The sequence below is a fragment of the Scyliorhinus torazame genome, chromosome 13, assembly GCF_047496885.1.
Source record: "Scyliorhinus torazame isolate Kashiwa2021f chromosome 13, sScyTor2.1, whole genome shotgun sequence".
In the NCBI taxonomy this organism is placed as follows: Eukaryota; Metazoa; Chordata; class Chondrichthyes; order Carcharhiniformes; family Scyliorhinidae; genus Scyliorhinus; species Scyliorhinus torazame.
In genome coordinates this window covers 19,364,978-19,383,537 of record NC_092719.1, presented here as the reverse complement: position 1 = coordinate 19,383,537, position 18,560 = coordinate 19,364,978, and the positions used below count along the sequence as shown (strand labels likewise).

Sequence of the window (18,560 nt, the reverse complement as noted above, 5' to 3'; positions counted from 1 at the left end):
ACAGTGAAATAGGTGATAACAGACAGTGGAATAGGTGATAACAGACAGTGGAATAGGTGATAACAGACAGTGGAATAGGTGATAACAGACAGTGGAATAGGTGATAACAGACAGTGAAATAGGTGCTAACAGACAGTGAAATAGGTGCTAACAGACAGTGAAATAGGTGCTAACAGACAGTGAAATAGGTGATAACAGACAGTGGAATAGGTGGTAGCAGACAGTGAAATAGGTGATAACAGACAGTGAAATATGTGATAACAGACAGTGGAATAGGTGATAACAGACAGTGGAATAGGTGATAACAGACAGTGGAATAGGTGATAACAGACAGTGGAATAGGTGATAACAGACAGTGGAATAGGTGATAACAGACAGTGAAATAGGTGATAACAGACAGTGAAATAGGTGATACCAGACAGTGGAATAGGTGATAACAGAGTGAAATAGGTGATAACAGACAGTGAAATAGGTGATAACAGACAGTGAAATAGGTGAAAACAGACAGTGAAATAGGTGATAACAGACAGTGGAATAGGTGATAACAGACAGTGAAATAGGTGATAACAGACAGTGGAATAGGTGATAACAGACAGTGGAATAGGTGAAAACAGACAGTGAAATAGGTGATAGCAGACAGTGGAATAGGTGATAACAGACAGTGAAATAGGTGATAACAGACAGTGGAATAGGTGATAACAGACAGTGGAATAGGTGATAACAGACAGTGGAATAGGTGATAGCAGACAGTGGTATAGGTGATATCAGACAGTGGTATAGGTGATAACAGACAGTGAAATAGGTGATAACAGACAGTGAAATAGGTGATAACAGACAGTGAAATAGGTGCTAACAGACAGTGAAATAGGTGATAACAGACAGCGAAATAGGTGATAACAGACAGTGGAATGGGTGATAACAGACAGTGAAATAGGTGATAACAGACAGTGAAATAGGTGATAACAGACAGTGAAATAGGTGATAACAGACAGTGAAATAGGTGATAACAGACAGTGAAATAGGTGATAACAGACAGTGGAATAGGTGATAACAGACAGTGGAATTGGTGATAACAGACAGTGGAATAGGTGATAACAGACAGTGGAATAGGTGATAACAGACAGTGGAATAGGTGATAACAGACAGTGGAATAGGTGATAACAGATGTGGTATAGGTGATAACAGACAGTGGAATAGGTGATAACAGACAGTGAAATAGGTGATAACAGACAGTGGAATAGGTGATAACAGACAGTGGAATAGGTGACAACAGACAGTGGAATAGGTGATAACAGATGTGGAATAGGTGATAACAGACAGTGGAATAGGTGATAACAGACAGTGGAATAGGTGATAACAGACAGTGAAATAGGTGATAACAGACAGTGGAATAGGTGATAACAGACAGTGGAATAGGTGACAGTGGAATAGCTGAAGTGGCCCAGTGCAGACTCGATGGGCCGAATTGCCTCCCCCTGCACGGTATGTTCTCTGTTCCTACAGAGACCAAAGCAGCGAATCCTGCACCTGATGAACACAGAGGGAATGTCTTATGTTGCTAACAGTGAGGACACTGGCCATTGAAAGACTATAACACCAGCAACCGGTGTAATTACATGGTCAGAGCGCCTGGACAGGCTGAACACAGATTCCTGGACTTTATTTACCACTTAGCGTAGGACTGACTTTTGAATTTCAGTTTTCTTTCCAACAGAAAAGGGCAGGGAGAAGTAGATGTGATAGGCCATGCACCAATTGCTACAGCTTAATACGTGCTCAATATATATATATGTAAATAGTTACACATTGTTCGCTCATTCAATTGTACATCCACAATGGTCTGTGCATAGTTTCCTAATTGCATACTGTTACATCCCATGCCATCGGGTATCCCAACTAAATGGCGAAGATCTGGACCAAGTGATAACATGAGAATGTGATGACACGGCTACAAAAGAGGTCACGTGACGGGAGCGAGGGAGTTATCCCCGGGAGTGCGGGCAGAGCACAAGTATTGAAGTAACTACAGATCTAGTGAATAAACTACCCTGTCGAAAGTCCTTGAGTGATTCAGAGAACACACAACATCTACACATATCTCAGGGCGTTGGTCAGCAGAGTGCCTAAGGGGCTTTGTAGTCATATAAAATCTTTCAATTAGTCTTGCTGAGATTGTTTACGGTTACGTCCTTTACAATACATGGACGAGAGGGCCAGCTGAACTTTCAGGGTGGTGAGCACAACACTGGACAAGAACATGAACATTCAATAAAGTGAACCCAAATACACAAAATGGTTTCTTCCACAATAAAGTAAATTTCCCTAGCTCCCCTATAACCGTCAATGTGTGCCAACTATTAGGCATGCCTGACTAAGTTGGTCTCAACAAATAACAGGGATGCAGACATGAATAATAATCTCATTATAATCTGAAATATTTACCAGTGAGAGTTGTCATGATATACAGACACACACATAATGATATACAGACAAGCAGCTAGTGGACATAGAGAACAGGACATGACCAATAAGCAGGCAGGACACTCAGGGTGGGATCTAACTATAAAAGACACGAGGCACTCACACTCTGCCTCTTTCCACTGATGAACATCCAGAGAGTCAGTCAAGGGTGTTGTTACAATCTCACACCTCCACCACGTGGCTAAGAGCTAGTCTGGTTCAGTCAGACAGAGTAACCACACTTAAGTTAGCAGAGAGTCGAACTCACAGAGAACTGTGCTATTAGTTCAATAAACCTGATTGAACTAACTTCAAGATCTGGAGTATCTTTCTGGTCTAAGCTGCATCCAGTTGCAGCCAGTGTTAGACCAGTGTACCTAACACGACAAGAGTTAATTTAGAAAAAAAGCACCATGCTATGTTTTATGTCCATGGCAATGCAGCTGGGCAGGAAAGTTGTAACTATGATGCAGGGACTCCCTGTTGGACCAGGAGACTAATGGAATGCCCATGGATGCAGCATTGTCAGCTGATGGTGGGTTTTACCAATGAAAAGCTTCCCCAGCTGTTAAATCGAATGTGTTTTGCATAAATGCCACTGGCACATAGAATTTAATGACAATCAGGTGGAAAAAGGCAAAAAGAGGGAACAAGGAAATGGCATGCAGTTCTGGTTTCAGCATCAGGAGTGTCAGGCCATTGACAAAATCCCAGAAAGCAGCAACAGTAATTGTATTTATATGGTGCGTATAACACAGAAACACATCCCCCAGGTGATTCACAGTGGCATAACTCTGACATAAATGGAGGCCAAGCCAAATAAGGAAATTCCAGAAGAGGATTTTTAGGAGGGTCTCAAAGAAGAGGGGGGCAGAATAGTTTTATCCTGCAATGTAAGATTGTGGGGCCCAGTGGTAGTGTAAGGAGCGATCAGGGAAGGTGGGGTGATGCACAAAAGGTCAAGTTGGAGGAATACAGGTTTTGGGTGGCGACCATGGGAGGGCTGGAGGTGATTACAGAGTTATGGAGGGCTGTGGAATTCAAACACAAGGAGGAATTGGGCAATCAGAAGCCAAAGCAGGTCATAAATGGAGGGGCGATAGGAACTTACTCCCCTCTTCCTCAAGTCATTGACTCTTTGCTGTAGCATTGTTCCATTAGCCCTGACCGCCCACCAGAACCATGCCCAGGCGATCATTATATATCTTTCAACTTGTGCAAGAAGCGCTTTTACCTTTCCAATCACCTGGACAGGAACCAGCAGTTCCATTGGGGGAGAAGACATTTGAATGCCAAGTCTGCACAAAGCACCTCCAGCCACCCAGCACCAACGTTTCCACATTGGAAAAAAGCCCTTCGAGGGCCCTCAGTGCAGCAAGCAGTTTGACAGCCCCAGTGCAAACTTATCTGACTTTAGGGAGCATCACAACACATCTTGAAGTTGTCCTCGCCTGGCACACCCACAAACTCCAATACCTTTCTCCTGGTGGTGTGCTTGGTCGGTGGGAGGATTTTTCTGGTCTGTCTGTCTTAGAATCATAGAATCATAGAATTTGCAGTGCAGAACGAGGCCATTCGGCCCATCGAGTCTGCACCAGCCCTTGGAAAGAGCACCCCACTTAAACTCACGCCTCCACCCTATCCCCATAACCCAGTAACCCCACCAAACCTTTTTGGACACTAAGGGCAATTTATCGTGTCCACCTAACCAGCACATCTTTGGACTTGTGGGATGAAACCGGAGCACCTGGAGGAAACCCACGCAGACACGGGGAGAACGTGCAAACTCCACACAAGCAGTGACCCAAGCCGGGAATCGAACCTAGGACCCTGGAGCTGTGAAGCAATTGTGCTTACCGCTGTGCTACTGTGCTGTCTTAGTCACTGGACAATCTGGCAGAGCCATTGTAAGGCTGAGTTCATGTTTCACATCTCCTAATTTTCATTTACACAGACCTCAGGTTTAGGATCCATTCTGAATTGCTCTTAAAAATCTATATTTCCATCGCCCAAGAGCTATGGCTGGTGTCTTCGGCCACAGCTGGGATTCTTCATATCACAGAGTTCCTGACCTTGGGACAGGCGATACAATTGTGAGGAAGGTGTTCTTGTTCCTCATGACCAGTTCAAAAGGCCAGGTCAGTGCATCACTTGCCGAACTGGGACACACTTAGAAAATTAGTTCAAGAAAGAAACCTGGTCCTCAATCCAAGCACTATTTATAATGAAAACTCGCAAACATACAAGCACGAGATTGTGACATGCACTTTGACACATTCTGCTGTGCATTGTTGCTGTCACCTATAGCACTTCCACTTACACAGCAGTTTTATCACAGCAGAACACACCAACGTGCTCCACAAGAGTGATTATCAACCAACCCTGACACTGAGTCACATGGATATTAGGCCAGGTGAAAGATTCATGTTAAGGAGAGCCGGAAAGATGAGAGATAGCGAAGTATCGGGAGGAGATTCCAAAGCTTGCGGCCTTGGCAGCTAAATGGTGGGTCAATTAAAATTGGGGTTGCGTAAGAGGGTAGAATTGGAGTTGCTCAGGGACCTCAAGAGGGTTGTAAGGCGGGAAGGAGGTTACAGAGGCAAGTGGGAAGGGGGGGGGGGGGGGGGGGGGGGGCGCGGTGAAGCCATGAAGGGATTTGAAAACAAAGATGCAAACCTTTAAATCGTGACACTGCTGGAACTGGGAACCAACTGAAGGCCAGGATGCACTGGGGTACGTACAGTGCACAGAACTACAATTCCATTGTGTGGTGATAGAAGATGTCATGCCAAAAATACTTACAAGTCTTCATCTTCCCGGAAATTACTGGGCCTTCGACATCACCAAAGATTGGGTTGACAGTAACAGTGTATTCAGACCCAACTTGCAAACCCCGGATCATATAGAACTGGTAGGAATCACCCAAATTCACATTCTGCAGCTCTCCCTCTGATGGTAAGAAAATACAGTAACATTGATTATCAAACTAACACTCAATACTCAAAGTTTTGAAGACTTTGCACAGAATTTGGTTCCCTTCACTGTGCCCCTAAACATTATTCTCTGCACAAAGTGCATCCATAGAACAATCTATTGAATTTGTTAACAAGGAAAGACTTTTGGCACGATCTATTGGCCTCGCTGCACCCGACTGGGGACACACCGAGGCCAGTAAATCTCACAAGAGGCTTCTGGCAAAAATTTACCGGCCTCGTCACACCTCACGAGATCCCATTAGATGCTAAACGTGCTCGACACGGGACTCTGTTCCATTTCCGCTAAATAACACCCGCGATCTCGCGAGGAGTTGCGATCTGGATCCCGCCCATTGAGATCGGGACCCAGATTTGCATGTTGAGGTGAACAGTTCGGCTCAGTTGAATATGTCTACACCGGATCTACCCAGTGCCCGGCCCCAACGGCCTCGCCTCGGAGACCCCGAGCGGTCACCGTTGAGCACTGGTTTCCACAAACATAGATCAGGTGTACCAGCACTTGGGGGGGGGGGCCTCCCAGGCTATCGGGGGCACTTGTGTGGTCAGATTATGGGTGGTGTGGTACCCTGGCACCCCCGATGCCACCTAGGAACTTCCAGCCTGGCACCATGGCAGTGTCACCTGGGTGCTACCCAGGATTCCCAGATGCCATCATGCCCATGCTGGGGACTGGGCCTGGGGGTGCCCTGCCCTTATGAGGGGGGGGTGCTCGATGAGCCTGTTTGAGTTGGGGGGGGGGTTCCGGAGGCCGCGGTGGTGGGGGGTGTTAGAGATCAATGCGATCTCTTCCTGCACTGATGACTGGAGCGTTAGTGTAGGAAGCAGGACTAAGTGCCATCTCGATGGGATGTTCCTCACTGAGGCCCAGAAATGAAGCAGAATCCTGTTTACTAGCGGGGTTGTTCTCAACGCTGCCAGCACCGGGAAACACCCAGCTAAACGCGCTCCTCACGCGACTCTGATTCATTTCCGTTAAATCACACCCTTTATTTATTTTGTCCTTTCCTTTGCCCGTGAAGTTTGAAATTTCCACTGACAAAGAGAAAAGTCTGACAGACCACACTCTCTAAACTAATTGTCGAACTTGTCTACAGACCAAATTAATTAGAAGCATAGGTGTGGATGGTTCGGTTTCACATTGGATTTACATTCACAAACCAATGATATAGTACGATAATACTTATGATCTAGAATACACATTCACAGGAACAGTACCTGAAGATCCCCAGGTAAGTCTGTAGCCAGTTGCGCCTTTAACGGGAAGCCACTTTGCTTGTATGGTATCTGTCGTGGCATTCTCCAAGATGAGTTCCTCCACCGACATGAGTTTCACTGCATAAAAGGGAAAGATTTTCTTAAACCCAAACTGTTACCTAAATGCAAACATGCAAACACTTTCTGTAAACCATCCATCGTCAGCCTGTGCTCCCAATCACTGACAATGAATGTCCTACTTGCCCTTTGCAGGAAATGAATTATAGAGAACCTATTCATTATTAAAGAGTGATTATTGTACAACATGGAAACTTGTGTTCTTTCAAATAATGTCAGCAATACTCTTGCTTCTGAGTCAGAGGGTTGTGGGTTCATGTCTCACCCCAGAGACTTGAGCACATAATCTACGTTAGCACCTCAGTTCATTATTCAGAGAGTATGGGACTGTCAGAGGTGCTTTTTATCAGATGAAACATTACTCCTTTCAGGTGAGCATTTAAAATCCCGTAGTGCCATTCAAAAAGCAAGGTAGTTCTCCCTCATGTCCCAGTCACATTTATCCAGCAAGCAACATCATTAAAACAGCTGACTTGGTCATTATCACATTGCTGTTCCTGGGAGTTTGCAGAGTGTAAATTGGTTGCTAATGTTCCTACATTACAGCAACGATTTTGATAGTACTTAATTGACTGTAAAGAGCTTTGGAGCAATGTGAGAGGTGATGTATCAGTGCAAGTTTTTTATTTTCATCCAGGTTTAAATAACTGGGGTGGGATTCGCCGTCAGCTAATGCTGGAATTGGGAAATGCGATTGGGCGGAGAATCTGTTTTGACGCTGAAATCGTGGCGGGCGCCGGTTTCAAGCCAAATCGCAATTCTCCGGTGCCTTGACAGCGGCGTCAATGTGTTCCAGAATTCACGTACAGTAAGTGGTGTTGGCATATCATTAGCAGGCCTGACCCTGTATTCACCAGGGCGTCCGCGATGCTCCACCGCCACTGGGGCGAATTCCAGACGGCGAGGTTCATTTGTGCTTTTAAAAATCGTGAAACAGGCGCCGTGGTTGCTGAGGGAGAGGGAGGGGTGTACGGAAAGTGTCCAACATCGCTATAGTTTGCTGACAGTCGTGCCACTGGCCGGGGAGCTTCTGCCAGAGCCAGGGGTAGTAGCAGGGGGTGGCCAGGAGGTGGGCTGTGCGGTCGGGGTGGACGGGCACAGAGCACCATTGCCATGGCTGCAAGGCAGAAATGCAGCTGCACACGCCGCTGACTGCTCACTCTGAACTTAGGGCCACAGGTCCTATGGGTGTCCCCCAAAGGCACCCCCTTAGGTGCCCACTAGCCCAGCTGACCCATCAGTGGGATGGGCACACTCCAACGCAACCAGTGCCATCTTGTTGGCTGGTGTATGCAGGAAGTGTAATGTGTATTTGCAGCTGCAGCTTGTCAGCCTCCTGAGCGTCACTCACGGACCTGGCGGATCCCGCACCGTTCCTCATTGGAATCGATTGTGTTCCACGTGGCGCCGATGCTAGTCCCTCCACGGTCGCTGAATCGGTCCAGGGGCAGCGCCAGTTTTGCTGTTGTGGAAATCCCCAAATCCTGCCCTGGAATCAACACTAGTCTCAGGAACAGAGAGTCCGCCGCTGGTTCTTCAAACACTGCAACCTTGAGTAGACGAAGAGCAGCAGCCCCACAAATATAAAATCGGGATTGAAACTGTGCTGTGCCATGAGCAACGAATGAACCAAGGCGTTTGAATGAAATTACATTTCATATTAGAATTGCGGGTATTCCAGGGTGAGTGGGGTGGAAAGTCAATCTCTGGATCCAATCCAAAAGCAGTCAGGTGCTGTGATCGATACCAAGCATTTCTGCAGGAGGCCGAGCGAGGCAGACAAGCTATCCCCCCCCCACCCCCCCACCCACACCCCCGCCTCACCTGCATTTATATTTAAAAACAACTTCCTCCCTTACACGATGCTCTCAAAGATCAGTGCCCGCACCAGAATGTTTCCTGTGCTGAATAATCCCTTCAGAAAAGAGATCTGGATAAATATTGGAGTGGGAAACGGTTTGAATTGTATGGGGACAGAAATGATCCATAATTGAATGGAATCCAGCAGATTTTGTGATGCTGGTGCTTGCCAGCTTGGACTAATGGAAATGGTGGTGTCAATAGATACAGTGGAGAAGCAGATAGACAAATTGTAAAGAGTCTGCAAGACCATTAGGTGTTGAATAAGATGCTTTTGATAGAAAACTTGAAGAACTAATTTGAAGTGCGATTTGAAATAAAGATAATCCACGTTCAAATATCCTAAAAATATCAGAAGGATTCACCGTCACCTCTGACCCCGACGCTATCTGATTGGATAGTTCCTAATACTTTAGGTTGCTAGTGGTATTAGTTGGTGGAAAACCAAGCCTATTTAATGTGATTAAAAAATTACCATTTACATCTCCCTAAACTAAATACCAAATGTAATACAAGTCATGACATTCTGATGTGGCATTTCAGTGCTTAGTTTATATTATTTAACAAATCGTGTGTCTAATCTGACTAATTTTGGACTTCTTATGTTTAATTACGATGATGCTGCACACAACACAGGAGGCAAGTCATTTGCAATTCAGTGCTCAGCTACACGGTTAATGTTAATGATTCGCTTTACGTGTTCTGCCACTGGTGGACACGGGGTCACTGGGGCCCTCCGGATACACGGCGTAGATGCTGATGCTGTAGTCCTTGTCCTCCTGCAGATTGTCTATCAGGTGAAACGAGACATCTCCTTTGATATTCTGCTCATAGGCCAGTCCAGGTCTGTTGACTGAAGGACAAAGTGGTTTTAATGTGGGGAAGCTGCTGCGAGAGTCCCATTTGTCCATTTACACTTCACATCTCAGCTCGCTTTAAAGATCACTGTTACCCTAGTGTCGAGACTACAAATTTTGTTAACAGACTCTCACTGACACTGTAACCTCAATGCATTTGTCACTGAAAAGTTTTACACTTTATTGAAAACATTGTGAAAATTTAAATCTCCCTGGGTCCCTAAATGCACAAATGGTAAATGCTAACGTGGTTCTCATTCATCGATATAAGGTAGACTCGGAGCTTAATCTCTGTATGTGCTGCCTTCAATTGTGTGTGCGCGCGCGCACGTTTGTGAGCAACATGTGTGTCACATGTCTGTCTCATGTGTGCACCTATGTCCATGTGTGTGTATGCATGTGTGTGTGCACGTGAGCATAGATGTATGTGTGCTTGTGTGTGTGTGTATGCGAACATGCATTTGTGTGTGTACGTGCATGTATGTTTATTTATACCAGCACAGGAATGATACTCAACTACAATGGGGCACACCACCAAATTGCCTACTGATACTCATTATTTAAGTTGACACATCGTGATTTCCCACTTGGATGGGGCAATGTTAAAACAGCAGCTGAAGCATAGCTTTGCTGGGCAGCCAATGGAGCAACACCGCAGTGACATTTTCAAAGCTGGCTGTTCAGGAAGATTGCTGGACTGATCATGCCCAAAATCTCCCCCGAGCCGCAATGCCACTGAAACACAGATTTGACATCCAGACCATTTTTTAATCAAACAGGGACAAATAATCAGTCGCCTTCGGTAACCTTTCTTTATGTTCCTTCCAGTTCTAATCACTTTTTGAAATTCTTATTTTAACACTGGAGAGTGATGACGTTGTTTGGTATTACGCCCCTGACAATGGTGTGTAAATTAGATTGGCAGAACGGAAGGAAATGGCATCTGTTACCACAGTTTGAGTTTTAACAATGAATTCTGATGGTGCCTCCATTGTTAAAGACAATGTCATCAAATTACAGAACCTGGCTCTTGTCCTCAGGGTTTAAGCTATAGTTCTTTCCTAAATCTTACTTCTCGGTATGTAGATCTTGTAACCCACTAAGGGCTCCAGGGGAAGAGTCCAGGCCACCTTCAGACTAAATAACCCTCGTTCTACCACTCGGAAGTTAATCACACGAGGTAGGGCACCTGCACGACAACAGAAAGAAAAGATCAAAGTATCAGTGTGTAACAATCCAGAGACTCTACCATAGAATCATAGAATTGACAGTGCAGCAGGAGGCCATTCGGCCCATCGAGTCTGCACCAGCCCTTGGAAAGAGCACCCTACTCAAGCCCACGCCTCCACCCTATCCCCGTAACCCAGTCACCCTACTTAACCTTTTTGGACACTAAGGGCAAATTAGCATGGCCTTTCCACCTAACCTGCACATCTTTGGACTTGTGGGAGGAAACTGGAGCACCCGGAGGAAACCCACGCAGACATGGGGAGAACGTGCAGACTCCACACAGACAGTGACCCAAGCTGGGAATCGAACCTGGGAGCCTACCGCTGTGAAGAAACAGTGCTAACCACTGTGCTACCGTGCCGCCCTGTAGCGCCAATGTCAGCAGTTACTCTACAATCATTACTTCATTACGTACAGTTACTTGACACTTCTCAACATTACTGTCTGTTGTTACTCTACAGTGTTTCTTGAATTCACTTCTGAAAGGCTTGGCTCGAATTTTAAAAAGAAAGGAAAAGAAACTTGCATTTATATACCGCCTTTCACGACCACCAGACGCCACAGAGCACTTTACAGCCAATGAAGTACTTTTCGGAGTAGAGTCACGGTTTTAATGTGGGAGCCACAAGCAGCCATATTATAATGAACGATAATTGGATGTTGAGTTTGGCCCAAAGATCGGGAGCAGGCAGCCAGGATTCTGGTTTAACATCTCTCATCTGAAAGAAGGAGCCTCTGGTAGCGTAGCACTCTCTCAGTATGCCGCACTGGCAGTAACAGCCAGCCTTGATTTTTGTACTCAAGCCCAGGAGTGGGACTCAGAGGGCAGGCTACCACCAACCGAGCCAGGCTTGACAAGCCTCTTATGCCAGATTCTCCCACCAGAGGAAAATGTTCATTTCTATCTCCTCCTAGCTTTCATCACTTTGGACATTTATTCTTACTTGTTCTTCCGCTGGCAGTGGTGAGGTCCCCAATCTCATCTGCATACACAGCAACCACAGTGAAGGAATATTCTGTGCTGGGTTTTAGGCCTGTCACGGGTATTGCATGCTCATCGCCATCTATCACCATCTGCCATCAGAAACAGAGGGGAAAGTTCCGTTAACATTTTACATACAGAACACCGTCTACAAAAAAAATCTTTGCTGTTTATTATTTTAGGCGACTGGGGGGGGGGGGTTGAACCCACTCTGCTGGCCTTGCTCTGCATCACAAGGTAGCTGGCCAGCCAAGTGAGCTAAACCAGCCCCACACGACAGATATGAGAGTGGGAGTAGGAGATATGGGGCGGGATTCTCCAATAATGGGGCTATGTCCCCACGCCGGCATGAAAGGCGGCGCCAACCACTCCGGCGTCAATGGTCCCCGCTAATGAGGAATGCTCCCCTTCCTAGGGGGCTAGTCCGGCGCCGGAGTGGTCCCCGCAGCTCCAACCGTCGCGGGTTTGCGCATGCGCCGGGGTTCCCTTCTCTGCGCCGGCCCCTGGGCAATATACAGGGGCCCGGCGCGGAGGAACATAGGCCCCCACGGAACCAGTCCGCCCGCCGATCGGTAGGCCCTGATCGCGGGCCAGGCCACCGTGGGGGACCCCCAGGGTCGGATCCCCTCGTGACCCCCTCCAGGACGGCCCCCGCAGACACACCTTCCAGGACCCACCGTATGGGTCCTGAGTAACCCACGCCGGGAGGACTCGGCGAACTCGGCGACCATTCGGCCCGTCGGGGCCCAGAGAATCGCCGGGGGGGGGGGGGGGGGGGGCGCTTTCAATGGCCTCCGACCGGCAAGACGGGAATCCCGCGGGTACCCAAGAATTGGCGGGGGAGAATCGTTAAGTCGGCGCCGGGGCGCAATTCTCGCATTCCTATGGTCCCTCAAGCCTGCCCCACTGTTTAATAAGATCATGGTTGATTCTCTATCTCAGCGCTACTTTCCGACCTGATCTCCGTGCAGCCAAATATCGAGCAATCTCAAACTTGAATATCGTAAACGACTGAGCAGCCACAGCTCTTTGAGGGCAGCGTTCCGAAGATTCACAACTTTGAGTGAAGTAGTATTTCCTCATCCCAGTCGAAAACAGCTGTCGTCTTTAATCGTGAGACTACGCCCTTTGTTTCGAGCCAAGGTCATTCCTCCCTATTGTCCTCATGAAGGACATAATTGCTCTGGAGAGGTTTACAAGAATATTGCCAGGGTGCGGAAACTGGAGCTCTGAGAAAAGATTGGATAGTCTGGGGTTGTTTCCTCAGAACAGAGGGGACGAAGCTGGGACTTGATTGAGATGCACAAAATTGTGAGGAGCCAGAAAGGATGGACATGGAAGATTTGTTTCCTCTAGCAGAAGTACCAGGGGCACAGGTTTAAGGTGATTGGGAGAAGGATTACAGGGGATATTAGAAGGTGTGTGGGACTCGCTGCACTGGTTAGAGGTTGGGTCAGAAGCATTCAATTCACTTAAAAGTTACCTGGATCTGCATCTGAAGTGCTGTAACCTGCAGGCCTATAGACCAGGTGTAGCAAGGTCAGGTTAGAATGGATGGCTCGTTTTTACAGCCAATGCAGCCAAGGTGGGCTGAATGGCCTCATTCTCAGCTGTGCCTTTTCTATGGTTCTGTAGTTCTATGGTTACGTTATTCTTTGTTATCAAGATGACTGACATCTTCTCTTTTTGCATTTTGTCTGTCTTCTTGAAACATCAGTTATGCTGGAACATTTAGTTCCTGACCTTGGTCACCATGCAACCATGTCTCCGTAATTAGATCAAACCTATGTATCTTTATTTGTGCCATTAATTCATCTATCTTGTTATGAATGTTTCACGTATTCACATAAAGAACCTTTAATTTTTCTTCTGATTTGACCTTACTGATGCACTACTACTGTTAAACATTCTGTCCTTTCCTGTCACACTCTAATTACCTTTACCCAAAGCGTTACACTGATTTGTGCGAATGGGATGGCCCAGTGTGAGGGCAGAATTTAGTGAAGGCGAGCGGTTCTCGCCCACTAATTGGAGAGGCAGCGAGAGCCGCGCCGACCAGGAACCTAAACCAGGCAACAGCAGACATCCTGCCTTCCCCGGGATCACGGATCCCAGGAGTGGACATCCTGCCTTCCCCGGGATCACGTTTTCCAGGAGTGGACATCCTGCCTTCCCAGGGATCACGGATCCCAGGAGTGGACATCCTGTCTTCCCGGGATCACGGATCCCAGGAGTGGACATCCTGCCTTCCCGGGATCATGGATCCCAGGAGTGGACATCCTGCCTTCCCCGGGATCACGTTTTCCAGGAGTGGACATCCTGCCTTCCCGGGGATCACGGATCCCAGGAGTGGACATCCTGCCTTCCCGGGATCATGGATCCCAGGAGTGGACATCCTGCCTTCCCGGGATCATGGATCCCAGGAGTGGACATCCTGCCTTCCCCGGGATCACGGATCCCAGGAATGGACATCCTGCCTTCCCTGGGATCATGGATCCCAGGAGTGGACATCCTGCCTTCCCGGGATCATGGATCCCAGGAGTGGACATCCTGCCTTCCCCGGGATCACGGATCCCAGGAGTGGACATCCTGCCTTCCCCGGGATCATGGATCCCAGGAGTGGACATCCTGCCTTCCCCGGGATCATGGATCCCAGGAGTGGACATCCTGCCTTCCCCGGGATCACGGATCCCAGGAGTGGACATCCTGCCTTCCCCGGGATCACGGATCCCAGGAATGGACATCCTGCCTTCCCGGGGATCATAGATCCCAGGAATGGACATCCTGCCTTCCCGGGGATCATGGATCCCAGGAGCGGACATCCTGCCTTTCCCAGGATCATGGATCCCAGGAATGGACATCCTGCCTTCCCCAGGACCACGGATCCCGGGAGTGGACATCCTGCCTTCCCCGGGATCACGGATCCCAGGAGTGGACATCCTGCCTTCCCCGGGATCACGGATCCCAGGAATGGACATCCTGCCTTCCCGGGGATCATAGATCCCAGGAATGGACATCCTGCCTTCCCGGGGATCATGGATCCCAGGAGCAGACATCCTGCCTTTCCCAGGATCATGGATCCCAGGAATGGACATCCTGCCTTCCCCAGGACCACGGATCCCGGGAGTGGACATGCTGTCTGCCAAGAACTGTTGGCCAATCAAAGTCTGTTCATTGCTCAGCAATGCCACCAGGGAGGTGCTGGCTGTTGCTGGGAATGCACCCATCCGAAGCCAAGGTGCGCTGAGCAACTCAGGCCACAGGTGAATGGTGGCAAGAGGGGGGTCGCAGGTGGGGGCCACCAGAAAGTCGCCGTTTCACAATACCAAATCTCTCAATCAGGCTCTGAGTGCCTTTGCATGAGGGACACCGCCAAATGCCCAGAATCAATCCAAACAGCGTTTCCTCCGGGTGTTCCGGTTTCCTCCCACAGTCCAAAGATGTGCAGGTTAGGTGGATTGGCCATGATAAATTGTCCTTAGTGTCCAAAAAGGTGAGATGGTGTTACTGGGTTATGGGGATAGGGTGGCGGCGCGGGATTACGTAGGGTACTCTTTCCAAGGGCCGGTGCAGACTTGATGGGCCGAATGGCCTCCTTCTGCAATGTAAATTCTATGATACCCCCACCACCACCAAACTCACCATGGGGAAGGCCATTAAATTACATTCTGAGAGTGGTATGACATGGTGCGAAAGTAGAATGTTATATTGAGCGACTAGGAATGAGGACACTGATATTTTTTGCACCTCTCATCAGAGACTCCTCACCCTTTGACTGGCCAGTGATAGTGCCCTGACATTACCTGGGCGAAGATCAGTTAATTGAGTCAAAGAACATAGAACATACAGTGCAGAAGGAGGCCATTCGGCCCTTCAAGTCTGCACCGACCCACTTCAGCCCTCACTTCCACCCTATCCCCATAACCCAATAACCCCTCCTAACCTTTTTGGACACTAAGGGCAATTTAGCCTGGCCAGTCCATCTAACCTGCACATCTTTGGACTGTGGGAGGAAACCGGAGCACCCGGAGGAAACCCACGCACACACGGGGAGAACGTGCAGACTCCGCAAAGACAGTGACCCAGCGGGGAATCGAACCTGGGACCCTGGCTCTATGAAGCCACAGTGCTATCCTCTTGTGCTACCATGCTGCACAAGTGCTACCGTGTTGCCCGATGGGCACTGGATTTAGGAAACAGCTTTTCTCATAGAATAGGATAGAATTGTCATAGAATCCGTTCAGTGCAAAAGGAGGCCATTCGACCCATCGGGTTTGTATGACCCAGACCCACAAATTGTGAATCTTCTATCACTACCGTTGGCAGTACCACCAGCATTGCCATGACTATTAATATCACCATAACCAATATCATCACCATTACTAATCGTCATTGGCTGTTCCTTGATTCAAGAATGACGTCTACTCAGGGTCGCCATTTTCTGCTGTGGGCCTTATTGTGACCGAACAATCCCAGGCCCACAGGTCTTTGGACAGATGAGGTACGACATCCCATGAGGGCCTGGGAACTGGTGTAGAATTTGCTTCCTTTTCTTCCCTTCCTTGCCATCTACCTCAAGACGTTGTGACCCAAAATGTGATGGAGAAATTGTCTTTAATTTGATGGATTGGCAGTAAACTCCTCCCAGTCATTAATACCAATGCTGTCGTACTTCAAGGAAAGTTTCAGAGGGTATTTGAAGTGTGTTCTTTGTGATAGCATTGTCACATTCATTTATTGAAGACTTTTAATTACAGCCGCTTCACAGTGAAATTAAGTTAAACAAATGGGGCGTCATTGCTGATAGCGTTGCCATTTGCGGTATGGGTTGGAATTTATGTGAGAAAACACCTGATTGAGCACCGCTCTCTGCCTTCACTCTTTTCTCTGATCCAACCACTTTAGGCTCCATTCCGCTGCCCCTTCCTCCCCGAGCAAGTAACTGTGAAATGAAGGGGCTGTATAGAATCCAGCATCACCCACCTGCCTCTCTGCCCCTGGTACCAGCCGTCCGCCAGATGAATGTGGGCTGATGACAACTCTGTAGCTCATCACGTCTCCTGTAGCTGGAGTCCAGGACAGTCTCATTGAGCTGTAACTCAATTCACTAATCACCAAGTCCCGGGGGCCGATGATTTTCTCTGCCACTGGTGAGAAGAAGGGACAGGAAGGATTAGATTTATCTACCGCAAGGCGGTGAGCACATTCATTACCATAATGCAGTTCTGCCTCTGTCCTATTTACTTATGAGCTCCCCTGAGAGGTGATATTTATTTTAAATTTCCTTTCGGTTCCCAGCACTCTGATTAACACCTTTAAGAAGGTCTGTATGAATGTCTGATTAGCAAGGGAATTGCAGTTTATAAGGATAATTACCAAGACAACCCGACACTTTGCAAAACATAATTGTTCTTCAGCTGCTGACAACTGGGAGATTCTGTGCCAAGGAAGGCAGCCCATTACAGGATGTAGAATGCAATGTTGAGCTAGAGATTTTAGGAAAGACTTTTTACTCCAAACTGAACCTATTTCCCTCCTAAATACCTGGGCGTCCGATAGTAGAAGGTCCGGTGGGGACCTTGTGCACCCTTACGTCTGCCAGGAGCTCTTATCCCAAGGCCGCCTCTTTCCATCGCAGTAACATTGCCTGTCTCCATCCTGCCTCAGCTCACTGCTGCTGAAACCCTCATCTGTTCCTTTGTTAGTCCCAAACGTGACTATTCCAATTCTCTTCTGACTGGCCTCCCACGGGCGTTATGGCGGCACAGTGGTTAGCACTGCTGCCTCACAGCGCCAGGGACCGGAGTTCAATTCAGGCCTTGGGTGACTGGCTGTGTGAAGTTTGCACGTCCTCCCCGTGTCTGCGTGGGTTTTCTCCGGGTACTCCGATTTCCTCCCACAGTCTAAAGATGTGCAGGTTAGGTAGATTGGCCACGCTAAATTGTCCCTTAGTGTCCAAGGATGTACAGTTTAGGTTAAGGGGACAGGGCTGGGGAGTGAGCCTAGCTAAGGTGTTCTTTCAGAGCGTTCGTGCAGACCCGGTGGGCCAAATGACCTCCTTCTGCACTGCAGGAATTCTATGGTTCTACTCTCCTGAACTCATCCAAACCTCAGCGGCCTGCAACCAAACTCACATCAAAGCCGCACCATTCCTTGTTCTCCCAAGGCTACATCAGTTGCTAATTGTGCTCAATTGTATTCAAGTGATGGGCATTAATTGCGGTTTTACTTAAACACATTTACAGAGACATTGTACTGAAATTAGGGGCTGGTTAAATTTGGTGCATGCTTGTCAGGTTTCACGAATGATTGGCTCCAGTAACATCCTTCCCCAATTGGTTTTCTGGAGTGCAAATTTGATTCCCAGTACAGGACTGGTTTGATTTTAAAATTCTCATCCTTGTCTTCAAATCTTTTCATTGTGTTGCTCCTCCTTATCCCTGTGACCTTCTCCAGCCCTGCAAATCTCCAAGGTCTCTCTGTTGCTCCTAACCTCCTGTACATCCCTGATATGCCCTGCTCTACCATTGGCATCTGTGCCTTCAGCCGCATAGATCCTCCATCTCCTCACCTCCCTTAACTTTCTTTCTTCCTTGAATTTGCTTCTTTCTGTTACCTGCCTGCCCTATTATCTCTTTTCTAGCTTGATGTCAAATTTTATTTGGTTGAGCTCCTGAGAAGCATCTCGGGAAAATCGTTACTGCGTTTAACCACGCTTTATAAATGCAAGCTAATGTTGAATCGCCACTCAGGCAGGCCTTTCAATGGACGCTTAGCATGTCTGCCGATAGCGGTTTAGTTATGCAAATTAGAGTCCTGTGCCTGAGTAGGATGCCAAATACA

General features: G+C 47.9%; 1 protein-coding gene across 1 annotated transcript in view; it reads right to left on the bottom strand.

Moving 5' to 3' along the window:
- The window catches only part of col7a1l (collagen type VII alpha 1-like), a 435,910-nt gene that overhangs the window by 309,756 nt on the left and 107,594 nt on the right, over positions 1-18,560 (bottom strand). The window contains exons 7-12 of the mRNA XM_072470919.1: positions 16,701-16,864; positions 11,680-11,809; positions 10,578-10,694; positions 9,346-9,501; positions 6,672-6,788; positions 5,263-5,409 (exon numbers count right to left, since the gene is read on the bottom strand). Coding sequence (XP_072327020.1) covers positions 5,263-5,409; positions 6,672-6,788; positions 9,346-9,501; positions 10,578-10,694; positions 11,680-11,809; positions 16,701-16,864 — 831 coding nt within the window. The remainder of the gene's footprint in view (positions 1-5,262; positions 5,410-6,671; positions 6,789-9,345; positions 9,502-10,577; positions 10,695-11,679; positions 11,810-16,700; positions 16,865-18,560) is intronic.